This window comes from Triticum urartu, chromosome 4, assembly GCF_003073215.2.
Source record: "Triticum urartu cultivar G1812 chromosome 4, Tu2.1, whole genome shotgun sequence".
Taxonomy (NCBI): domain Eukaryota; kingdom Viridiplantae; phylum Streptophyta; class Magnoliopsida; order Poales; family Poaceae; genus Triticum; species Triticum urartu.
In genome coordinates this window covers 601,874,058-601,896,219 of record NC_053025.1, presented here as the reverse complement: position 1 = coordinate 601,896,219, position 22,162 = coordinate 601,874,058, and the positions used below count along the sequence as shown (strand labels likewise).

The following is a 22,162-nucleotide window of genomic DNA, read 5'->3' as shown; positions in this document are numbered from 1 at the left end:
TGGGCACTCTTCCATACCCAAATCATTGCCACATGATAATATTCGGCTCCATTTTCCTGGTAAATCTTTCTCAGGAAATTTCCAAAGTTTCTATCTGAGAGAAACTTTGTGAAGTAAGTACTAGCTAGGCTTACCCAAATGATCTGAAAATTTACCAGGGCATGACCATACCTGTCGTGGTTTTGTCACGGCAGATGTCCTTAGTGTCAGGACTTAATCGCGAGGCCAATGCATCTATGTGGTAGCTTGAGAGGGGTTGAGTGGAATCGAGAGACGCAACACAAGACAAAGATTTAGACAGCTTCGGGCCCCGGGAAACATCATCCGGTAACAACCTTACATGTTGTTTGAGGCTAGGTCTCATTATGATCATGAGGGAGCCGCCGGTAAACCGGCTCTTTGTGTCTAGCCGTAGAGATTGTTTCTTCTTGCTTGTCGCTTGTCCCTCTTTGGGGAGCCCTGCCCCTCCTTATATATGTTGAAGGGGCGGGTTACATGTGGAGTCCTATTAGGATTAGGACTAGTCTACCTTCTAATACAAACCGGATACAAGTTCGGGTCTTAAATCCTTACAAGGTAAATATTCCTTATGCCTTTCCTTGTTAAACCGACCTACCATAGTATGAACCGGCCTTCATTAACCGCCCATTGGGCCACCGGGTCTTGTCGCTCCTCTGACCCGCCTACCGGATTACCAATGAATCGTAAACCGCCAGGTCCAAACGGGTCGCCAGTGAATCGCCAAGTCTTAGTCGGGTCTCAAGTAAACCACCAAGTCCGGCCGGGTTATATTTCCGTCTGGTTTACGCCACGGGGTATATCCCCGACATTAGCCCCCAGTTTAATTTGGATATATCCATGTTAAACTGATCCTATAAAACAAACACAAGAACAAGTTTGACAGACTATGCTCCGGGTTAAGAATTCTTGTAAACCGGCATCTGATCATCCTTAAGTCCTTGTCATTTCCTCCTTCTAGAAAATCCGGGTCAATAGACCAGCTTCATAATCAAATTGCTTCTAGAAGAAATATTGTAAATAAACAATCCATTTGATTTGGTCTTGAATGCTCTGACTTGACAAAAATATCGGTCTTCAAATATTCAACTGATATTCAGCCGGCTTGAAAATGTAGCACTTGCCAAGCTATGATTTCCAAAATCGGCGGGTTATAAAAACTGATAATTCCGGGTCATGATTGTTTCCAATGCCGGTTCATGATTGTTGCAGACACCAGTTCATGATTATTGATGTCGTCGGGTTATGATTGTTGCATACACCGGGTCAATCTAGTTAGCTCAAAACTGAAAATTGGAAGATATTTCTCCCTTATATCCATATTACCTGTAGCCCCCAAGTCTTGAACAGAACAAAGTGATGATTTGAGACTTGTTTCCATATAATTACTGCCACTTTGAAGAAATCCATGTTGTTCATCTCTAGTAAAAACGGAATACTCCATATATGTAGCCCCCAAGTATCGGGTTGGCATGCTTGCAGCAACCTGGGACTTGTAATTGATTATAAAAACTTCAATCAGTGTAGCCCCCAAGGGCCGGCTCATTATGATGTGATGAGTCGGGTCTTTAATAAGATGAGCAAAAAATGACTTTGCATTAGCCCCCAAGTGTCATGGTGCATGCTTGCAGCGACATGAGACTTGCATATTTGATATAATCTCAATTTAAATAATGTAGCCCCCAAGTCTCGGGTCGTAAGCCTGCAGCGACTCAGGACTATTTTAATTGTAGAATAAATCATATCCATCGATAATATAATAGCCATTGCGCTAAAGCGAATTTGAAAACCTTAACCATAATACTGGTTATTGATAACCATAATAAAATCTAGCCATGTTGGCTGTTTGAAGATTTGAATAATATAATCCAATGATTTATAAACGCATGATTCCAATAGCGCAATCCCAATATATACTGGTGACAAATAGTCCAAAGCCAGGCCGGGTTAATAAACACCGGATATTATCTTATCTCATACTGGCGACTTATAGTCCAAAGCCAGGCCGGGTTAATAAATGCCGGTGATTTAGAATCATGCTTTATTCAACATGTTTCTACATACAACAAATTTAAAGTGTCCTGGCGGTTTACCGCCGGACGTGTCATAATGCCCAACATATAACCCGGGTTTATAACCAAGGCCGCACTTAAGAATAATCAAATATGAAATATATCATACCTGTGACATTGAATCACATTGTTGGTTTTACCAACTTTTTGTAGTAAGGGTGATAATCCCAATCTTGAGTACTGATAACTCCTTCCATATTGTGCCGGTTTATGATAAAACCGTACCGGGTTGTGATAAACACCGGATTATCCATATTCAATGCTGGCGACTTGTACTCGAAACCAGACCGGGTTAATAACATCGGATTATAATTGATCATGTATTTTCAACTTGTAATTGAAAGCCAAGCTAGGTCAAACGCCGGTATATCCATGCACATATGATACATGCTATGATGATGTAATGATAATGCAACGTATGATGCAATATATGATGATGTATATGTATGATCAAGAGGGTTTAAGCTATCGGATACGACCAGAGCCCCCATGTAGTCATAATTGTGGCATTGCACCGATAAAAAGGTGTAGCTATGGTTCGAATACGACCAAGCCCCCAAGTGATTTCCCTAATGCCCTTATGTCTATCAAGAGGTGTAACTATGGTTCGAACCCATAGCCCCCAAGTGATTTCCCTGGTGGCCTTATGCCTATCAAGAGGTGTAGCTATGGTTCGGATACGACCAAGCCCCCAAGTGATTTCCCTAGTGCCCTTATGCCTATCAAGAGGTGTGACTATGGTTCGGATATGACCAGAGCCCCCAAATGATTTCCCTGGTGGCCTTAAGCCTATCAAGAGGTGTGACTATGGTTCGAACATAGCCCCCAAGTGATATTGTGAGTTGTGCTCAAGGGATATCCATGTTTGAGCTGTGATGTGCAACAGACTCTCTTTGGCCCCTTGTGATAATATTGGCTTGCTAGCTGGATTACCGAAGTAACCAGAGCTGTGCTCTTATGATAATATTGGCTTGATAGCCGGATCAATATGTAATTAGAACTCCGCTTTATAAACAAAAGCCCCGATGTGATCAATAATATGATAAGCCAATAAGGCAGGATAACCCATGTTTGAACCGCGCATCATGGCAACAGGTCCTCTTCGGCGACCTTTAACTTTTCTGAAAACTCGAACTTTACAAGAGATATTTCTTCTTGAACTGGATGTTAAACCGGATATTAAGAGCTTCAAAGCTTTATGGGAGACATCTTTCCCTTGAGCCGGATTTTGAACCAGAATCTTCATTTTCAGCCGGAAATTTTCTGACGGCCTTTAAACTCGAACTTGCGAGAAGTTAATTCTTTTTTGAACCGGACATTTGTTTAAATCGGATTTGAGCACTTCAGAGCTTTGTGGGAGAATAAATTTCCCTTGAACCGGATTGTAAACCGGATATTGAGAGCTTCAGTGATACTAACTTCCCTTGAGCCGGATTTTAAACCAGAGTTATTTCTGATGACCCGGAACTTCTTCATTGAGCTGGGATTTTGTAACTGTCATATACTTTCTAAACGAAAATTTTCTGACGGCCTTTAAATTTTCATCAATATAACAGTAGCCTCCGGGACCGGGTTATCTTTCCCTCCATCGTCCTGGGGTTCTTAAATTTGCTGAAACTGGCAAGATTTGCTAAGTCATGTCATCGTAGCCCCCGAGTCTCAAGGTGACTCAAGGAGTTGGCTTGAGATTCTCCATATTTGGCCGTGATATAAACCAGCACAAGCTGTATATCATTGGTGTTGATAGCATGATGTGAATCCACAGAAGGTTGAGGTGACTGCGGCGGGTTATAAATGATCCCGTATAAGCCGTGTCAGCAACTCGGCCAATGGTTCCTTCCAACTTGCTATTTGAAGTTTATCCAAACTATAGTGGCGGCGACTTGTGCGCCTGCCCATTAAGCCATCCAGTGCAGACGACAGTTGATAGTATATGTTAATTTGCCTTCATTTTGTTGAAAGAAAACCGGGCTACCCAAGCTGTGACTGTTCATACTCAGTAAACAGCTCATGCAGACAGGTGCGTCCCAGCATGTTGATGTAGACCAGGCCGCGAGAGACGGACGACAAGGACGACCGCAACATCAGAGGCAGCTCGGATAGATGAGTCGGCTACGGCATTGCAAGCCGGTGCGGACGGGGAAAATCGGCACCGGTGTTGTAAACCGGCACGGACGGGCGAGTTAATGTAAACCGGGTCCGTAGAGGCGACGACTTTGTGCACGTCCATTGGACAGCGATCAAACGCGATTTCCGGCAAGTCGATGTAGACCGGGCCGCAAGGGCGGCGAATTGTGCGCGTCCACTCAACGGGTAATATGTCATGAACTATCACCGGGTGGAACATTATCAGTCCGTGCTCCATACCCGTGGTATAAACCACATTTGTAGTTAATAATTATCCTATATACAAAAAATATACAGATCAAATTAATTGTTCTTTGACAAAAAACAATGTACACTAATAAACTTAGATGGATGTCACCTGATTCGTCTGGATGATATATGGATTGACCCTCTGGATGTCCGACTGATTTTTTCGCGAATACGCAAAGCCTGCGTATCTTTCATTGATAGATAGGAGAGAATAAAAGGTAGGGCATTACACTATGGGGCGTACATGAGAGAACGGCGCTAAGCGCAATGCCAGAGCAGCAGGAGCTGGGGCTGCTCGACCCAAAGCAAAAAGAATTAGCCTATGCCTACAATGTTGTGCAAACCGTTGGCTCCGGTGGAAGCCCAGAGCAATGCCTCATGGCGAATCGTCTCGGAAAGGCTGGTCGTGGAGGGACTGAGACCGTCGAAGACGCAGCCGTTCCGATGCTTCCATAGCTCCCAAGTCGTGAGCATCACAAGGGAGTTGAAGCCTTTTCGCGCGCTCGCGAGAAGGGAATTGCGGGAGTGCTCCCACCAAGAGAGAAAATCTGCTCCAGGGTCCGGTGGTGGGATGGGAAGTCGGCACCAGGAGAGGGTGTCGAACCAAACTTGTCGCGAGAACGGGCAGCGAGCGATGGTGTGCTAGATGCATTCGATGTCCTGATCACAGAGAAGGCATGAGTCGGCGTGCGGGAGGTTGTGGCGAGCCAGCCTAGCAGCCGTCCAGCAGCGATCAAGGGCAGCGAGCCAGAGGAAAATCTTCACGCGGGTGGGCGCCCAAGACCTCCAGATGGGGCGCCAGTGGGGGTCGCGGATGGAGCCGACAAATAGCTGCTCATAGCAGGACTTGGCTGAGTAGTGGCCAGACTCCGTCCAGCGCCAGTGGATTGCATTGGGAGCATCAGAGAGCTGGACGAGCTGCACTTGCCTCCACAACTCCATGTACTGTAGCAGCGCCAAAGGGCCAAGAGCGCCCTGAATGTCCTGGACCCAGGTCCGGTGGTGAAGGCCATCACGCACCAAGCGGTTCTTGCGGCGACCGCGCGGGACAAGGTCGAAGACGAGGGGGGCGATCTACACCGCCGTGAGCCCATTGATCTAGTAGTCCAGCCAGAATCTGCAGGACGAGCCGTCCCCCACGGCCCAAGTGGTGGAAGCCCGGAAGACGGCGGCCACCTCGGGATCGGAGGGGAGGTGAAGGTGTTGCCACGGCCTCGCCTCATCCGTGCGCTGGAGCCAGAGCCAGCGGACGCGGAGCGCGATGCCAGCACGGTGGAGGTCCCGGACGCCCAAGCCGCCAAAGGAGAGCGGCCGGCACACCCTTGGCCAGGCGACGAGGCAGTGGCCGCCATGGGCGTCCTTGCGGCCAAAACAGAGAAAGCTGCGGATGATCTTGTTGGCCTGGCCAAGGATGCTTTTGTTCAGGGCCATGGCCATGAGGAGGTGCATGGGCATGGCGCAGAGGACGTGTCGCACCAAGGCAAGCCGCTCACCACGCGAGAGCATGGAGCCGCGCCAAGTGGAAAGCTTGCGCGCCAGCTTGTCGATCAGGGGCAGAAGCGCAGAAGTGGGGATCTTCCTCACCGATAGTGGAATGCCGAGGTAGGTGGTCGGGAATTGCAATATCAGGCAACTTAAAGTCCGCGAAGCGGCGATCAGTTGCTCAGGGGAGCAGCGAATCGGGAGAGCGGCGCCCTTGGAGAAGTTAGTGTGCATCCCGGAGGCTTCGCCAAAGACCCACATGATCTCGCGAATAGCGGTGAGGTCGGTGCTGTCCGGACGGCAAAAGACCACCACATCATCCGCGTAGAGCGAGATGCTGGAGGCCGCATGCCATGTGGTGAGCCTCTGTAGAACGCCATGAGCCGCGGCCTATGTGATGAGCGAGTTGAGCACGTCAATGACGAGGACGAAGAGCATCGGAGAGACAGGGTCGCCTTGGCGAAGTCCGCACGCGTGGCTGATAGGATTCTCGGGCCTCCCATTGATGAACACACGGGTCGACGCCGTGGAGAGGAGGATCGAGATCCATTCACGCCACCGCCACCCGAAGCCAAGGTGGGAGAGGGTGTCAAGCAAGAAGGCCCACGAGACCAAGTCAAAGGCACGTACAATGTCGAGCTTGAGGAGAAGGCGCGACATCTTCAAGTTGTGCAGGAGCCGGGCGGTCTGCTGAACGAGCATAAAGTTGTCGTGGATGCATCTTCTGGCGATGAAGGCGCTTTGGTTGCTGGAGACCATCGAGCAGAGCTTCGGCGCGAGCCGAAGGGAGAGCACCTTCGCGAACAGCTTGGCGAAGAGGTGGATCAAACTGATCGGACAAAAATCGTTGAGCGTGGAAGCGTCGGGTCTCTTCGGAAGGAGAGTGATGAAGGCCTTGTTCAGCTTCTGAAAACCGCGGCCGTTGAGCAGGTAGAGCTTGTCCAAGGCCGCGCAGAAGTCGCCCTTGATGATCGGCCAGCAACATCGAAGAAATTTGGCCGTGAACCCGTCCGGCCCAGGCGCCTTGCCAGAGGGTAGGCACTTGATCGCTGCCCAAATTTCATCCTCGGAGAAGAGGTTGTCCAGAGCGGATAGGTCGATTGCGCCCTGGTGAACATCCTGGAGGTTGATCGAGGTGGTGCGCGCGTCTGCGGTGCCAAGAATGCGGGAGAAGTGTTCGAAGGCGGCCGAAGCCATGTCATCAGGGTCGGAGATGCTGTTGCCCTCCACTTGCAGAGAGAAGATGTGGTTTTGTTGCTTTCTGTGGGAGGCGTGGATGCGGAGGAAAGCGGAGCTGGCCTCGCCATTCTTAAGCCAGGAGAACCGCGTGCGCTGGTGAGCGATGGAGCGGTCTAGGCTAGCGAGGCCAAGATACGCCGCTTTCAGCTTGCGACGAAGCCAGGTTTCGGGCGCAGACAGGGGGCGCAGATCCTGGGCCACGTCAAGGCGGGCAATCAGCTCGCGGGCCACCTGAAGCTACAACGCAATGTGGCCCACCTTGCGCGCGCTCCAGCTTTGGAGCTGACGGGCAGTGGCTTGCATACGCGCGACGATCCGGCGAAAGGGATCAGGATCGGGCGGAGTGGAGTGCTAGGCTTGAGAAACGACATCCTGGAAGCCTTCTAGCTGCGGCCAGAAACGCTCGAACTAGAAGTGGCGCGCGCCCAGGGCTCGCATGGAGCAGTCCAAGAGCAGAGGACAGTGGTCGGAGGCGGCAGAGGAGAGGCACCGAAGCGCGCAGAATGGGTGGCCACTCTCCCAGGAGGCGGTGCAGAGGACACGATCATTCCGCACAAGAGTGGGGTTGTCGCGCTCGTTGGACCAGGTATAGCGGTGACCATTCATGTAGAGATCCCGGAGCTCCTCATCCGTGGTGAAATGCCGGAATCTATGCATAACGCGCGGTTGATCAGATGGTTGTTCTTGTCCGCAACGGAGAGTATCATGTTGAAGTCACCACCAAGAAGCCATGGGCCAAAGCGGGCGGCGCGCTCGTCGTGCAGATCACCTAAAAATGCGATCTTGGCCTCATCCTCCTGGGGACCATAAACCCCTGTGATCCACCAAGGCCGCTCGCCCGAGGGGGAGGAGACGAGCGCGGTGATGTGGTGTTGGCCCTGAACCGGGTTAGAGATGGCGACCTCCGAGGCACGCCAAGCGAGCAGGATTCCGCCACGCGTGCCAAGAGCTGGCAGGAAGAAGAAGTCGCGGAAGTCGGGGCAAGAGTTTCGCACACCAGGGCGGGAGTGAAAAGCTTGAGCTTCTATTCTTGCAGACATACCATGCTCGGGAGGGAGCTCAAGATGACCGAGCGGACCGCAGAGCGTTTGGCACCACTATTGAGGCCTCGCACATTCCAGAAGATAAGTTTTCCTTGATCCATAGAAAGGTCGGGGGTGCGGGTGATCGAACAAGGCACGGAAGGCTAGACCTCCACCATGCGCGGCGAGGCGCAGCGTGCGCTATCAGGAGCCTCGAAGCTCGTCGGGAAAATCCAGCCAAAGAAGTCAGCGAAAGCATGCATCACGTCCTCCGCGAGTGGCCTCTCGAAGAGCGTGGCGTATTTGGATACCAGCTCCTCGGTCATGGTGGCGCCCTCCGCAAGTAGACCAAGCCGCTGGAGCAGCACCTGCTTGGCCTTGAGCTCAGAGTTAAGGTCGCGGTCAGCCAGGGCGATCCGAAAGCTTCGGCTAGGGGTGAAGTTTGGCGGCATCTCCTTGCGGCGGCGACGCGGAGTAGGCAGGATCGACGCAAGCCGCAGCTGGATGGCCTGGATGAAACCAGCAAGGGATGGACGGTCCTCCGTTGCCTGGACGTCCGCGGATGAAGTGTGCATGGGGGCACAAGGCTCGATGCAGCCGGCGCCAATGGCCGGGCCAGGAGCGTAGGAGGGCACATGCAGCTCGGGGGGGCACCATCCACCAATCTGGGCGAGGAACAGGAGTCGCGCGGGGACGTGGGGTCCGGGCCCGTGGCAGACTGCGAGTGCCAGCCCAGGCGCAGGATCGAGTAGGTGGGGACCAGATCCGAGGAGCTAGGGGCAGCCTTATCCTGGGGCGCAGCATTGCCCAGAGTTGCAGGCGCCAAAGAGGGGTTGGCCCCGAGGAGGATATGGCCTCTGTCGGGATCCGCGGCATACAGGGGGGAGGCAGGATCCTGGGTGGGCCTTGTCGGGGCGGCAGGCGCCACATTCGAACTGCTTGGACGACGGGAGGCCACGTTGCCGCCACTCAGGCTTGGCGCCCGCGCAACGGCAGGATCATTGACGGTCAGCGGGGAATCAACTCCATCAGAGTGGTCAGGCGCGCCAGGCGAGGCAGAAGCGGCTTTAGCCAAAGCCGAGGAGGTCCCCAAACGCTGACGCACGGGGGACCGGCTGACGGTCGGGTGGGCCGTGGGGTGCGGCCCCAGGATGCCGAGCCAGCCGCGGGATGGCGGTGGCGCAGCGGCGTGGCGGCGGCGGCCGCCCCACCCGGAAGAGCGCCGCGCACCGGCCTGGGGGTTAGCCGGGGGGAACTGGTGGTGCTGGGGCCACCGAGGCGGTAGCGGGGGAGAGCCAGAACCCACGTCGTCATGACCGGAGGGCGGGGGAGGCGGCGGCAAAGGCCGGCGGTAGTCGTCACAGGAGGCGACGTGAATGCGCACCGGGAAGCGGTCAAGGCCGAGGGCGAGCCGGAAAGCACAGTCGGGGTCAGCGTCGACGTCCACCGCGTCGGGCGCGGGGAGGAGGAGCTCGGAGGAGCGGGGGATGGCGTCGGGGTTGGTAGTCCAAGCCGAGACCCTGAAGACTGACATGTCGGACATGTCGCGCGTCTCCGGGGCGAGATTCTCCACTTCGCAGAACGGAGAGAGCAGGAACTCCGCCAAAGAGTGATGCCAGGCATGGTCGGGAATGCCGTAGAGCTCGAGGGAGACGAGGAAGAGGGCGGTGACCGGCTCAGAGCCTGCAATCCGGCTCCAGGGGTGGAAGACGAGGCGGAAGCGCGGCGTGCGGACGCGGCCGAGGGCGACGCGAGCGCGAAGCACCATGGATGTGAAACTGAGGAGGAAGCACTCCTGGGCCTGCCGATGCACCGAGAAGTCCTGGTCGGAGAGGCCGAACTCGCGCCGGAGCGCGGCGGCCACCTCGTCGCAGGAGACGCCGGAACGGCTACCAGCCACCACTGCCACCAAGGCCCGCTCCAGGGCACGCTCGGCCGCGATCACCTCGGCGGAACGAGGCAGGTAGCAGACGGCACCCGCCGGGCGGCGAGCAGGGTGACCGGAGAGGGGGACACTCGCGGCCGAGGAGGCGGCGTAGGGCGCAGACGCGGGCCAAGAGGGCGCGCCGGAGCTAGCAGAGGGGGAGCTCGGTCCAGGCCTGGAGGGCACAGGCGAGGGGCTGCTGTTGCCGGCAGCGGGGAGGGGCCGACACGGGGTTCCCGGACGCGGATAGAGCAGGGGAGGCTAGGCTAGGGTCGGGGGAGGAAACCCAGCAACGCTGCGGGGAGGGAGGCCCGCTGGAGGAGGAGGGGGAGACGGGGCGCGGCAGGGTGCAGTCCTTCGCCTTGTGGCCGAAGAAGCGGCACCGGCCACACCGGATGTCACTCCGGCAATCGATGTGCGGGTGACCGGGCGAGAGGCACCGCGGGCAGTCACACTCCCGGAGCCAGGACGGAGGACGGCGAGGCTCCACGCCAGGTCCCCAGCGAGGACGGCGTGGGCGGCGCGCGCACGGGGAGTGGGGGCGCTTCCAGCCAGAGACGAGCACCCAGCCACCAGGCGGTGCCTCCGCAGCGACCTCCACCCGGTGGATCTCGGAGCGCGGGGGAGGACGAACCGGCGAGCGCGATGGCTGGGGGGCGGGGGCAACGGGGGAGGCAGGCACCGAAGGGGGCGGGCGGCACAGGACCTGCCGGTACGACGCGGGGGAATCGCCATCTAAGGAGGGGTCGCGAGCCAGCGGTCCGCGCGAGAGCGGCCGGCCGTCGCAGCGACAGACGATGGGGAGTTCGTGGCGCAGGGGTTGGACAGCGGGGCCGGAGCGGCCGGCGCCGCGAAGGGGGTGGGCGCCGGGGCCGGAGTGGCCGCCGGCGAGGCTAGGGAGCTAGGGAGCGGGAGATCGATGTACTATGTATGAACGCCTGATGTCCGACTGATGGAACTTGCAATAGTTTTTTTTTGTTGCAGATCAATCCACTTTTTTGTTTGCACTCCTATGTGTTGGAACAGATCGACCCAGAGAGATGGCCAGCGTGACACGGACAGATGTCGGTGGCGCTTGATGTGATCTTTGTATTGTCATTAATCAGTACTACTTGTACTAGCATCTTTTGATGGCTGTCTTTTTTTCACGTCGTTGGCTCCAGACTCCATCAAACCTTGAATCTGGTGCCAAGGATTTGTAGCTTTGCTTCTAATATTTGATTCTTCACTGTCAGGTCAATACACTTGAAAATGTATCCTAATTCACTTTCTTTCTTTTATCCTGAAGCACCTGTAATTCACTAACAGCTCGCATAGCGCTCCCTTCCACTGTTTGAAATTGTTCCATGCTGAACTTCCGGAAGGATCTCAAAATCTAATTCAAGAATCATAACGTTGCTGAATCAAGTTTCTAAACATGGTGGTTCAGCATCTCAGGTTGTCCCTTGGGCTGGAGCTACCTCACAAACTGCACATGGTGTTCTTTTTGCTGCAATCCAGCGCACTTGAAAACCTATCAGAAACAAGCAGAGATATTTTTTTGAGCCGGGCTAATCCCCTTTTCATTATCGAAATAATGGAAATACAACCGAGTTCCAAAGAAAGACAAACAGGAAAAGGGAAAAAGCGAGCTCAAGCACTCCAGGGAAACCCGCTGTAGTCGCTCGCAATCGAAACGACCACCACGGGGCGAAAACCCTGAAGCACAAGCAACTCACCGCAAAGGTAACAAAGTTTTCACAACCCACACCACAGCCTACGCAGAGGCAAAGACAAACACCAGTGTTTGAGAAGATCAGGATAACAAAATGGAGCGCCTAAAACCAATCACGACCATCTTCAGGAGAGTGAGCTTCAAAAGTAGGGGTCCGCTGCCAAGAGTCATCCCTAGGTGGTTCCTGTGTATGCAGACGCACAAAGACTCATCATCTTCTTAGCGTTCATCCTTAGAAGTGTTGCGCCTTGCTCCAGCTCCGTTCGTTCATCGCCTTTCAACAAACCTGCCCAGTAGGAGAGATGTGCACAAGCATTGAAAACAATCTTAAAAGGAGATGACAATTTCTTGAACTCAAAAGTAGCTTGATTCCTGCGGTTCCAAATGGCCCAGCAGATGGCCGCAAGCCCCACAGTAAAGTGTTTCTCTCCATGGGGAAGAAAAGCATAACACCAAGAGTAAAACTGACAAAGGTTGTTGGGGCACAAATCAGTACCCAGCACTGCACCAACTGTGCGCCAGGCGACCCTAGCGACGGGGCACAGAAAGAATAGATGCAGATACGTCTCCCTATTTTTGCAGAACGAGCAACAAGGGTTGCCAGCCCAGTTTCGCCGTTTCATCACATCTCTAGTGAGAACAACGTCTTGAAACAGTTGCCATAGAAAAATCTGTATCTTGACAGGTAATTTGGCCCTCCAAATCCATGTATAGTCACAACCAGCAAGATCTTTTTCCAGATAAGAGTAAACTGATTTGGTAGTGAATCTACCTTTGGGACAAAAACTCCATTCAACCCTGTCTCCCTCATCAGGTTTATAATGTTATCAACGGCCCCTTGCACCCCCTCTAGCTGGCGGGTCAGATCCGCATTAAGCCTGCGTCTGAACATGCTCCCACCAGCCTAGGATTTAAATTGGGCTATAGTATCGTTCGGGAAATTAGTAACACTGAAAAGATCTGGATATACATCACAAAGAGGAGGGTGGGAACCAATAGGGTCCAGCCACACACGAGCTATGTTGCCCGATTTGAACACGATCCTTCTCCCGGCCATGTATATATCTTTAACTTTCAAAATCGATTTCCAGACCGGAGAATCGGCAAATCTGGGTTTGACAGATGCAACCGAGCTGTTTTTAAGGTATTTAGCTTTGACCACATCTTGCCACAAACCTTCTCCCGTGTCAAGTTTCCACCACCATTTAACAAGGAGAGATAGATTTTGTTTGTGAAGATCTTTCACTCCCAAACCTCCTTTACTCTTAGACCTACACACCCTGGCCCATTTGACCAGGTGGTATCGTTTCTTCCCCATCCCACCACACCAGAAAAATTTGCGGCGATACTTGTCCAACCTCTCAATAAAAGTTTTGGAGAGAAGAAACATAGAAATATAGTAGTAAGCAATACTGGACAGGGAAGAGTTCAAAAGGGTAAGCCTCCCTCCGGATGAGGCAGCATTGCCAATCCAGGAGTCGCAACATTTGAGATATCTAATAGCAACAAACTCCCAGTCTGAGTTTCTCAGAGAGGAGTAGCTGACTGGCACCGCTAGATATTTCATAGGGAAGTGACCAATTTGACAGCCAAAAAGGTCAGCATATTTTTTGAGAGTCAAATCGTCCCCCCCCCCCCCACACACAACACCTCGCTCTTAAGGAAATTAATCTTGAGCCCGGACATCAATTCGAACAAGTACAGGAGAAGTTAAAAAGATTGTTTTTCTGGGCATTAAGAATCATCTTAGTAAGACACTCAGCAGCAATGTTAAAAAGGAAAGGGGACATGGGGTCCCCTTGTGGGACCCCCTTATGACTTTGGAAGTAAGAGCCCGTGGTGTTATTGATTTTGACACTAACTGTGCCATTATGAAGAATTTTCTCCACCCATTCACACCATTTTGTGCTGAAGCCCCTCATCTTGTGGCATTCAAGCAAAAACTCCTAGTTAACCTTATCATATGCTTTCTCGAAGTCAAGTTTCAGGACAATTCCTGTCTTCTTCTTGACATGAGTGTGATGTAGAATTTCGTGCAATGTTAAGATCCCATCCATGATATTACGCTTCTTGATAAAGGCATTTTGGTGGCGACTGATAAGTTTGTAAGAAAACATAGCAGCCCTATTATCTAAAACCTTAGTGATCAACTTATAAGGGCATCTCAAAAGACAAATAGGTCGAAACTCTTGGATTTTTTTGGCCCCGTTAATTTTGGGAATCAAGGTAATAGTCCCATAATTCAGTCTCTCTACATCCAGTGTCCCTTCATAAAAGGCCTTAAACAAGTTCATAATATCATCTTTAACAACATCCCAACAGAATCGATAGAACTCTGCTGGGATATTATCGGGTCCAGGGGCTCTATTGCTGTCCATAGAGAAAAGGGCTTTTTTAACCTCTTCTTCACTAAAGGGTCTAGTCAGGAACTCGTTATCCTCATCCGTGAGTTTTTCATCATCACCCCAAGTGTCAGGATCTAAGTGGAAAAGATTTCCTGGGGCCGGACCAAAAAGCTCATTATAATAGTGTGTAGCATGATTAAGCAAATTATCAGTCCCCTCAATGGTGGTGTCGCCATGCGAGAAGGAGTGAATAGTGTTTTTACGTTTCTTCCCATTGGCAATCCTATGGTAAAATGCAGTGTTTTGATCACCTTTCAACAGCCAGGTTTCATGTGATTGTTGAAGCCAATATAATTCCTCATTCACCATGAGTTGATGGAGTTCGTTACTAAGAGAGGCTCTTTTCATAAGAGTATCAGGATCAAGAGGCCCTTGTTCTTCCATAGCTTCTATGGAAGCAAGCTCGTCCTTGATCACTTTTTTCCTTTTTTTGATGTGCCCGAATTTGTGCGAACCCCAGCCTTTAAAAAAAAATTAAACCGCTTTAACTTGATATTTAGAACATCTATAGGGTCCGAGGACTTAACTGGTTTCTGCCAGATTTGATTGACCAAAGGGAGGAATTCCTCATTAGCCATCCAACTCATCTCAAATCTGAACTCTCTAGGCTTAGGAGTTTGAGGTTGCGAGCTGTTTGTGGACATAAGGAGGGGATTATGGTAAAACAAGCAGAGATGAACCATGGCAGCGGGCGGGCGGCTCGCGGCAGGAGGCCAGAACCAGCGGGCGGCCGGGTCGTAAAACGCCGGTGAAGCTGAAGATGTGAGGCGGCGGAGGGCGGGTCAGGACAGCACGCAGGTAGAGGCGAGCGGCCTCTTAAGACAGGTAGACCGCGACGCTGAATGGCACTGGCGGTTTTAACAGTGGGCAGGCCACGGAGCTCAGCGTCGGCGGCTCTCCCGGGTAGAGGAACAGCGCGCCGGCCAATCAACAGCAACAGGACGGCTCAACGCGCGATAAGAGCGGCTTCAACGCGGCCACGGCGGTTCTGACACAGAGTCAACGGCGACTTTAAATGAGGCCATTGCGGACGTAAGGACGGCGATCGGCGGTGCAGCGCGAAGCCGAGCGAGGGGCGGCCCGAGAACGGCAGCGGCTTGTGGCGACAGGGCTGGCTGAAGTGCAGCCATTGGAGGTGATTTGAAAGCCACTGGGGCGACTCGCCGGTGAGGCGGCCATGGTTGCTTGATGCAGAACATCGGCAGTTCTGTAGATGAGGCCGCGGCAGCGGCGGGTCGCTCAGGCATTGACCAGCCGCCACGGCGGAGTGAGACGGGTCGCGTAGGTGTAGGCGGCTTCGACGCGCTGGTGAACCCACGGCGGGCCCGCGACCATCACGGCAGAGGCAATCGGTAGGGGCTTCGCAGCAGAGGCATCCGAGTCAGAACCGGAGGCAGGCGACTTGGAACAGAGGCCAAGGCAGAGTCCTTGTCTGCCATCTCCCTGCTGCGTGGTTGTGGTCGATCCAGTGAATCCCCGTCCACAACTTCCTGTGGCTCGTGCACCCCCTTCTCTCTCTCCTTTTTTTTAACACACGGGTGGCTGTATTGTTCATCGGTCCTCTGTTGAATCCGACCAGCGGTGCGCTAGGCTTTATGTCTAGACGCGTCCTAGTTGCTGCAACTTGACAAGTCACCCAAGATTGCCATAAAAATTACTCTCGTCTCGGTCTCGGCGAATCTTCACGGTGCATACGACGGCCGCTTAGCACGCAACCCTAAAAAATTCTCAGCCTTAATTCCATACACGTTGTTCCGACTGCTTGTCGAGGACGTAAATTTTTCTGCACCGGCTCTTCCTCATCCGGCGTCGCAAACTTCTCGATCCTTGAAGAGCTCCCTTCAAGAACTCAACAACACCGTGCGCGGGTCCTATGGTGAGCGCCAACTGTCATGGTTTTGTCACGGCAGATATCCTTAGTGTCAGGACTTAATTGCGAGGTCAACGCATCTATGTGGTAACTTGAGAGGGGTTGAGTGGAATCGAGAGACGCAACACAAGACAAGGATTTAGACAGCTTCGGGCCCCGGCAAACATCATCCGGTAACAACCTTACATGCTGTTTGAGGCTAGGTCTCATTATGATCACGAGGGAGTCGCCGGTAAACCGGCTCTTTGTGTCTAGCCCTAAAGATTGTTTCTTCTTACTTGTCGCTTGTCCCTCTTTTGGGAGCCCTGCCCCTCCTTATATATGTTGAAGGGGCGGGTTATATGTGGAGTCCTATTAGGATTAGGACTAGTCTACCTTCTAATACAAACCGGATACAAGTCCGGGTCTTAACTCCTTACAAGGTAAATATTCCTTATGCCTTTCCTTGTTAAACCGACCTACCATAGTATGAACCGGCCTTCATGAACTGCCCATTGGGCCACCAGGTCTTGTCGCTTCTCTGACCCGCCTGCCGGATTACCAATGAATCGTAAACAGCCAGGTCCAAACGGGTCGCCAATGAATCGCCAAGTCTTAGCCGGGTCTCAAGTAAACCACCAAGTCCGGCCGGGTTATATTTCCGGCCGGTTTATGCCGCGGGGTATATCCCCGACAATACCTATGTAACTTACCTACACCAAATTTGAGCTCATTTCATTTATCCAATTTCTCTCGCTAATTTTCCCAAGTTTCTGTCCAGGGAATAGCATTGTGAAGGAAGTACCACTTTGGCATGTCCAAATGGTATCAATTTTCTACAGTGCTTTCATATGCCCAAATAACCACCCCCCCCACCAAATTTCAGCTCAATCCATTCATTATTTTGAGCCCAGCTTCAACATTCATATTTCTGTCCAGTGTGGTACTTTGCAAAGTAAGTACCACCTAGGCTCCTCCTTTTGAGCTAAAAATTTGTGAAGACAGTCTTCTTAGTAGATGATCATCTTCGGCCAAAACTCACGCCCATTGGCCACGTGCATTTCCCGTACCACTAATCAAACACTTGGCTGCTAATTCATGTTCGAGCATAGTTCGGTCTCCTTGTGAGAATCTTATGTTGTAACTTTCTTCCTAGCACCTTCCCGGGGAGTACCCAACCCCCTAGACATGCCTAGGCCGCTCAGAACATATGGCAACGGCACGGTCATGCGGTGACCACGCGGCGGGCATGCGAGTTTACGGGCTCTGGAGTTGGGGCCCTCGTCCACCATCCAAACCTTGATGTATCGCCACCAAACCATGTATTTATAATTAAATAGATACTTATGCACCTAGAAGTGATTTTTGGAAAAAATAAATAGCAAACTATGAGGCAGCTACAGTTCAAATTTGACCCGCTTCTTCCTGAATCGGCGGAAATTTGTCTTTTTCACGAGAGATGGATCAAAGCTTTTGACACCCAATCATTTTGTCAATTGTGCATTAAATATGGCCTAGTATTTTAAAAAATTAATTTGGTCCAATATTGCAACAAATATATGGTAGGTCCTTCACAAAAAACTCATTTCAGGCACTCAGAAAATGGAAAATGAATTTTCTGTGCAAAAAAATGAAAACTCCCTTAGGAAACATTCTTTGGAATTTCAAGATGCACCCTTGTGCATTATATGAGATTATTCGAACAAACTATACCATGAATGTGGCCATAAGATTTATCATTTGGCTTGAAAGCCATGAATTTTCACGCATGATAGCTCATTTCTGAGAACACTTTTTAAAATAAAGGTTGTATTACAAGTTTATTATTTTTCCTGGAAACTTGGCCACATATGATGACACAATGTGAAGGTTTTCCATTTTTTTGAATTTGTTTTTGAATTTTTTATGCCCGTTTCAAAATGTGGTCAAAACGGCGGGCTTGACCGTTCCTAGCTAGTGGTTGAATCTTGGAAATTTTTTGATGTTTCTCTGATTAAATAGATACTCATGTACCTAGAAAAAAAATTGGAAAAAATAAATAACAAACTATGAGGCAGCTATGGTTCAAATTTGACCCGCTTCCTACTAAATCGGCGGAAATTTGTCTTTTTCATCAGAGATGGATCAAAGCTTTTGACACCCAACCATTTTGTGAATTGTGCATTAAATATGTCCTAGTATTTTAGAAAATTGATTTGGTCCAATTTTTCAACAATATATGATAGGTCCTTCACAAAAAAACACATTTTGGTCACTCAGAAAATGGAAAATGGTTCTTTTGAGCAAAGAAAATGAAAACCTCCCAAATCAATATTGTTTGTCATCCCTAAATACACACATGTACAAAATATTGGTTTATTTGAACTAACTATAAGAGGTTAAATGTTTTCCATTTTTTTAATGAATTTCCTATGCCAATTTCAAAATGTGATCAAATTTGACCGCGCGACCGTTCTTAGTTAGGTGCTTAATAATGCAAAAATCATCCATGAAAGGTGGTTTAACTTAAGTGAAAATCTTAGTGATGCCATTTTGCGAAATATTTTCGGTAGCTGCTTCAACCCCCTGTTTTTAGCACTAAGAAAAGTAAATTTTAATAGCTCATTTTTAAACCAATCAGGACGCAGCCCACGGATCACCCCCTTTATTCGATCTGAGTCGTCCCCCTACTGATCCAGCGTCTCTCGATCCCCTCCTTCCCGAGAAACCCTAGGGCGCTACTGCCCCTCCTCCCTCCAATCCAAATCCCTCCTCCGCCGCCCCTCCTCCCCCCTCCAGATGCAGATCCCTCCCCCCCCCCCCCTCTCCCCTCCAGCAGCCGACGCCCCTCCCTCACCGTCGACGACCCACACCGCTGCCGCACACTACCGCGCCCTCCCCTCACCCTGGCCCAATTCAATCCAACCCCGTGCGCACACCGCTCCGCCGCCATCGACCCCTTCCTCCCTACCCTCCCTCGCACCCATGGCGTATGCGCTCAAGGCCTCCACCTCCCCCGCCCTCGCCACTACCTCCTCGGTGATGTTCCCCTCCTTCTCAGCTGCCTCCGCGGCGCCGAGGGGCCGCACCGCCGCGGCCAGGAGAGTCTCGCTCCGCAGGGCCGCACCCGCGACCTGCTACCCCGTGCCCGCGCCAACTCCAGCAGTTGGCTCGCTCGCTTGCTGCTGCAGGTGAGTGCTGGTGGAGCTCGAATTGGGGAGGAGGAAGGTTGCAGATCCGGCGGGCGAGGAGGCGAGCCGTGGGTTGCAAGAAGGCGATGGTGGTGTGCGCGCTCGTCGGCTTCCTCGGCGTCCTCTCCGCCGTGCTTGGCTTCGCTGCCGAGGGCACCCGCGTTAAGGTAAAACAGTCCAACGGTCTCCAGCGCATCTCGCCGCGTAGGAAACGGCCTCCCTTTTTGCTTCGCTTTGCTTGCTGCTGGTTAAGTTGCGCGGTGCTGCTAGATCTCATCCCCCCACCACCAACTAAGAAGAAACATCGGTAGGTGCGCTGTGCAGGCAGAGGGTAGAGGCCTTATTAGCTACTTGTTGATGATGTGGTGATGCTAGTAGTATCGATCTCGTAGCTTGGGGATCGACCCTCCCGCTTTGCAAAGCGCATTGGGGATTTTCTTCATTAGCCAGCAGTGGTAGTTGGTGTGGCTGCTTCACCACGCGACCTTGTTCAACCAAAGCGTGCTACTACTACTGTGATTACTGACTGTTGCCCTCAACGAAGATCATTGTGAGGCCGACTTGAGTGGATTGGGGTGGATTCTTGCTTGGCCTAAATTGCCTCACACAATCTCTCTTCTAACTAAAATAGTATGATTGGGTCAGCATTTGTGCATGTTGCTTCCTTTCCATGGAGCTCACTTGCTGCCGCTAGAATATGTAGTATGTACGTATGCTACATGCTGCTGCTATAATATGTAGTATGTATGTATGCTACATGCACCACATTTCTCATTGTGTTACCTGGTTCATACTTTGATATACAACAACTGGGTTTCTGATCATGCTCTGTTCCTTGTTGAATTTTCAGGCGATTTTGACATCATCAATGCAACACCAGCTGTACAAAATAACTAAAAATTCCCAGGTGTACCCTGTTCAAAGTATGCTGCATATCAGCACATGCTAATGGTTAATGTGCATGCTCAACCAGAAATCAGAATTGCCTCTGTAAGATGTTGTTTGTCAGTCATCCAACAGCAACTTGGTTCTGATTATTGCATATCAGCACATGCTAATGGTTAATGTGCATGCTCAACCAGAAATCAGAATTGCCTCTGTAAGATGTTGTTTGTCAGTCATCCAACAGCAACTTGGTTCTGATTATTTTCTTAGTGATGTTGTCTTGTTCTGCTTCTAAATTAGTACTGCTTTATCCAAGCCTGGATCTCCTATATACTGTAGTCCCGCCATGCAATCTGATCCTGACACAAAACATTACTCTGCCTAACCCATGTCTGATTTATAACATAGTAATATTGTGTAGCTTGATTATTTCTAAAATGGCGGGCAAATGTTGCTGCAAAGATATTAGTGGTATATGTGCATGTAGTTGACAATATGATTTCACATGTGTGTTTTAACATTAACCATATAGATTATGGTACTGTTAATTTGGTGCAGTTGAATGAGTGCTTGGTGTTGATATTTTCTTAAATGAGCATTATTTTGTCTTATAATAGATTGATTTGCACTGTTTTGGTTAATCATAGTCCCACAACCATATGTGATTTAATTGACTGAGATGTTGCAGTAGACTTTGTTGCTAGCTATTTAAGAACACTTGAGATATTATATAAACATCATGTTGTGATCGTGGTGGTCATCGTGTTAAATAAATTGTAACACTGGTAGTCTAGTAGAAATTTTGATCAAATTGGAACTTTCATATGCTTATAAAGCTTTCCTATGAACATTCATAGGGATTTTAGCATGGCTACTGTTGGCCCTTTGTATTAATATGTAATTAGTGTATGTACAAACTGAATGTTAAAATGACAGGGATTTCTGATGGCAGTGGTGCACATCCCGCGCCAGTTCAAGGTGCCAGACTGGTTCCTGAACAGGAAGAAGGACTACAAGGACGGGAAGTTCTCCCAGTTCGTCTCCAACGCCGCCGACATGAAGCTCAGGGATGACCTTGAGAGGCTCAAGAAGATCAGGTATAACCTCGCCGTTCCCTATTCTTTTCCCCCTTGCTATTGGTTGATATATGACTGTGTTAGATTCAACTACTGAAGATGCTTGCACTTCATATCAGGACTAGCAGTTTGTGTCTTGTTGGTAGTATACAGTTTAATTTGCTATTATTAGCTAGGGTTGTTGATAGACTTTATTTTCTGCTAGAAGTCAAAACTTCTGCCAGCTCTAACTTGGTTATATAATAGTTGAATTCAGTAAATCTTTGGGGTGTTGATACACTACTGTGCAACTTCTATGGTATGTGAGTTCCTTCTATTGATGCAAGCATTGACACAATATGTCATGTGCGGGGAGCTGGAGCTGGGCCAAGGGAGCAAGCAGTGCTGCTGGTTACTTGGGGCCAAATCGAGTAGGATGGCGCACCATGGCATGTGGCGGCCTATTTTGCTTCCAAGAGCAGTACTGTTTATTTGAAATGAGATGTACTCGTCTACTGCCTAGTAAAAAATTGAATGATTGTCATGTACTGTCTATGATGTAGTGAGCTGTAGGAGTGAAATGAAATTTTATCTGTTGTTGTATGTGTTATTTTCCTGTAATGTGTTGCGTACATTTTACTTGAACATTAAATTCTCCAGAAAATGTTCTTACTGGACCTGATAGTGTCCATGACCCAATTATACTTGTACTATTAATATTCCATGGCCCAAAAAAACGTGGGCTGAAAAGCTATTCAGAAGTACTATAAGCAGGCCTCGACTCAAATAGAAAATAGAAACAAAAAGGAAACGAACTATGTGGAAAGGTAAAGGCCCATTGAGGGAGTCCTGGATTAGGGGGTCTCCGGACAGTCGGACTATCTCCATTGGCCGGACAGTTAGACTATGAAGATACAAGATTGAAGACTTCGTCTCGTGTCCGGATGGGAC

At 50.5% G+C, this 22,162-nt stretch overlaps 1 protein-coding gene across 2 annotated transcripts; it reads left to right on the top strand.

The window, feature by feature from the left end:
- The first annotated feature begins 18,899 nt into the window (after positions 1 to 18,899).
- LOC125554357 (40S ribosomal protein S18-like) lies at positions 18,900 to 21,884 on the top strand. Of its 2 annotated transcripts, none has more exons than XR_007304377.1 (4): positions 18,900 to 19,438; positions 20,122 to 20,261; positions 21,093 to 21,253; positions 21,479 to 21,884. XR_007304377.1 is itself a non-coding variant. In XM_048717930.1 (4 exons), the coding sequence occupies exons 2-4, from the start codon at positions 20,214 to 20,216 to the stop codon at positions 21,644 to 21,646; spliced, it is 297 nt and encodes a 98-aa protein (XP_048573887.1). In that variant the 5' UTR covers positions 18,900 to 19,438; positions 20,122 to 20,213; the 3' UTR covers positions 21,647 to 21,884. The 2 variants fall into 2 exon arrangements, 1 of the variants encoding a protein (XP_048573887.1); XM_048717930.1 differs by having other exon boundaries at positions 21,559 to 21,884.
- Positions 21,885 to 22,162: the final 278 nt, after the last annotated feature.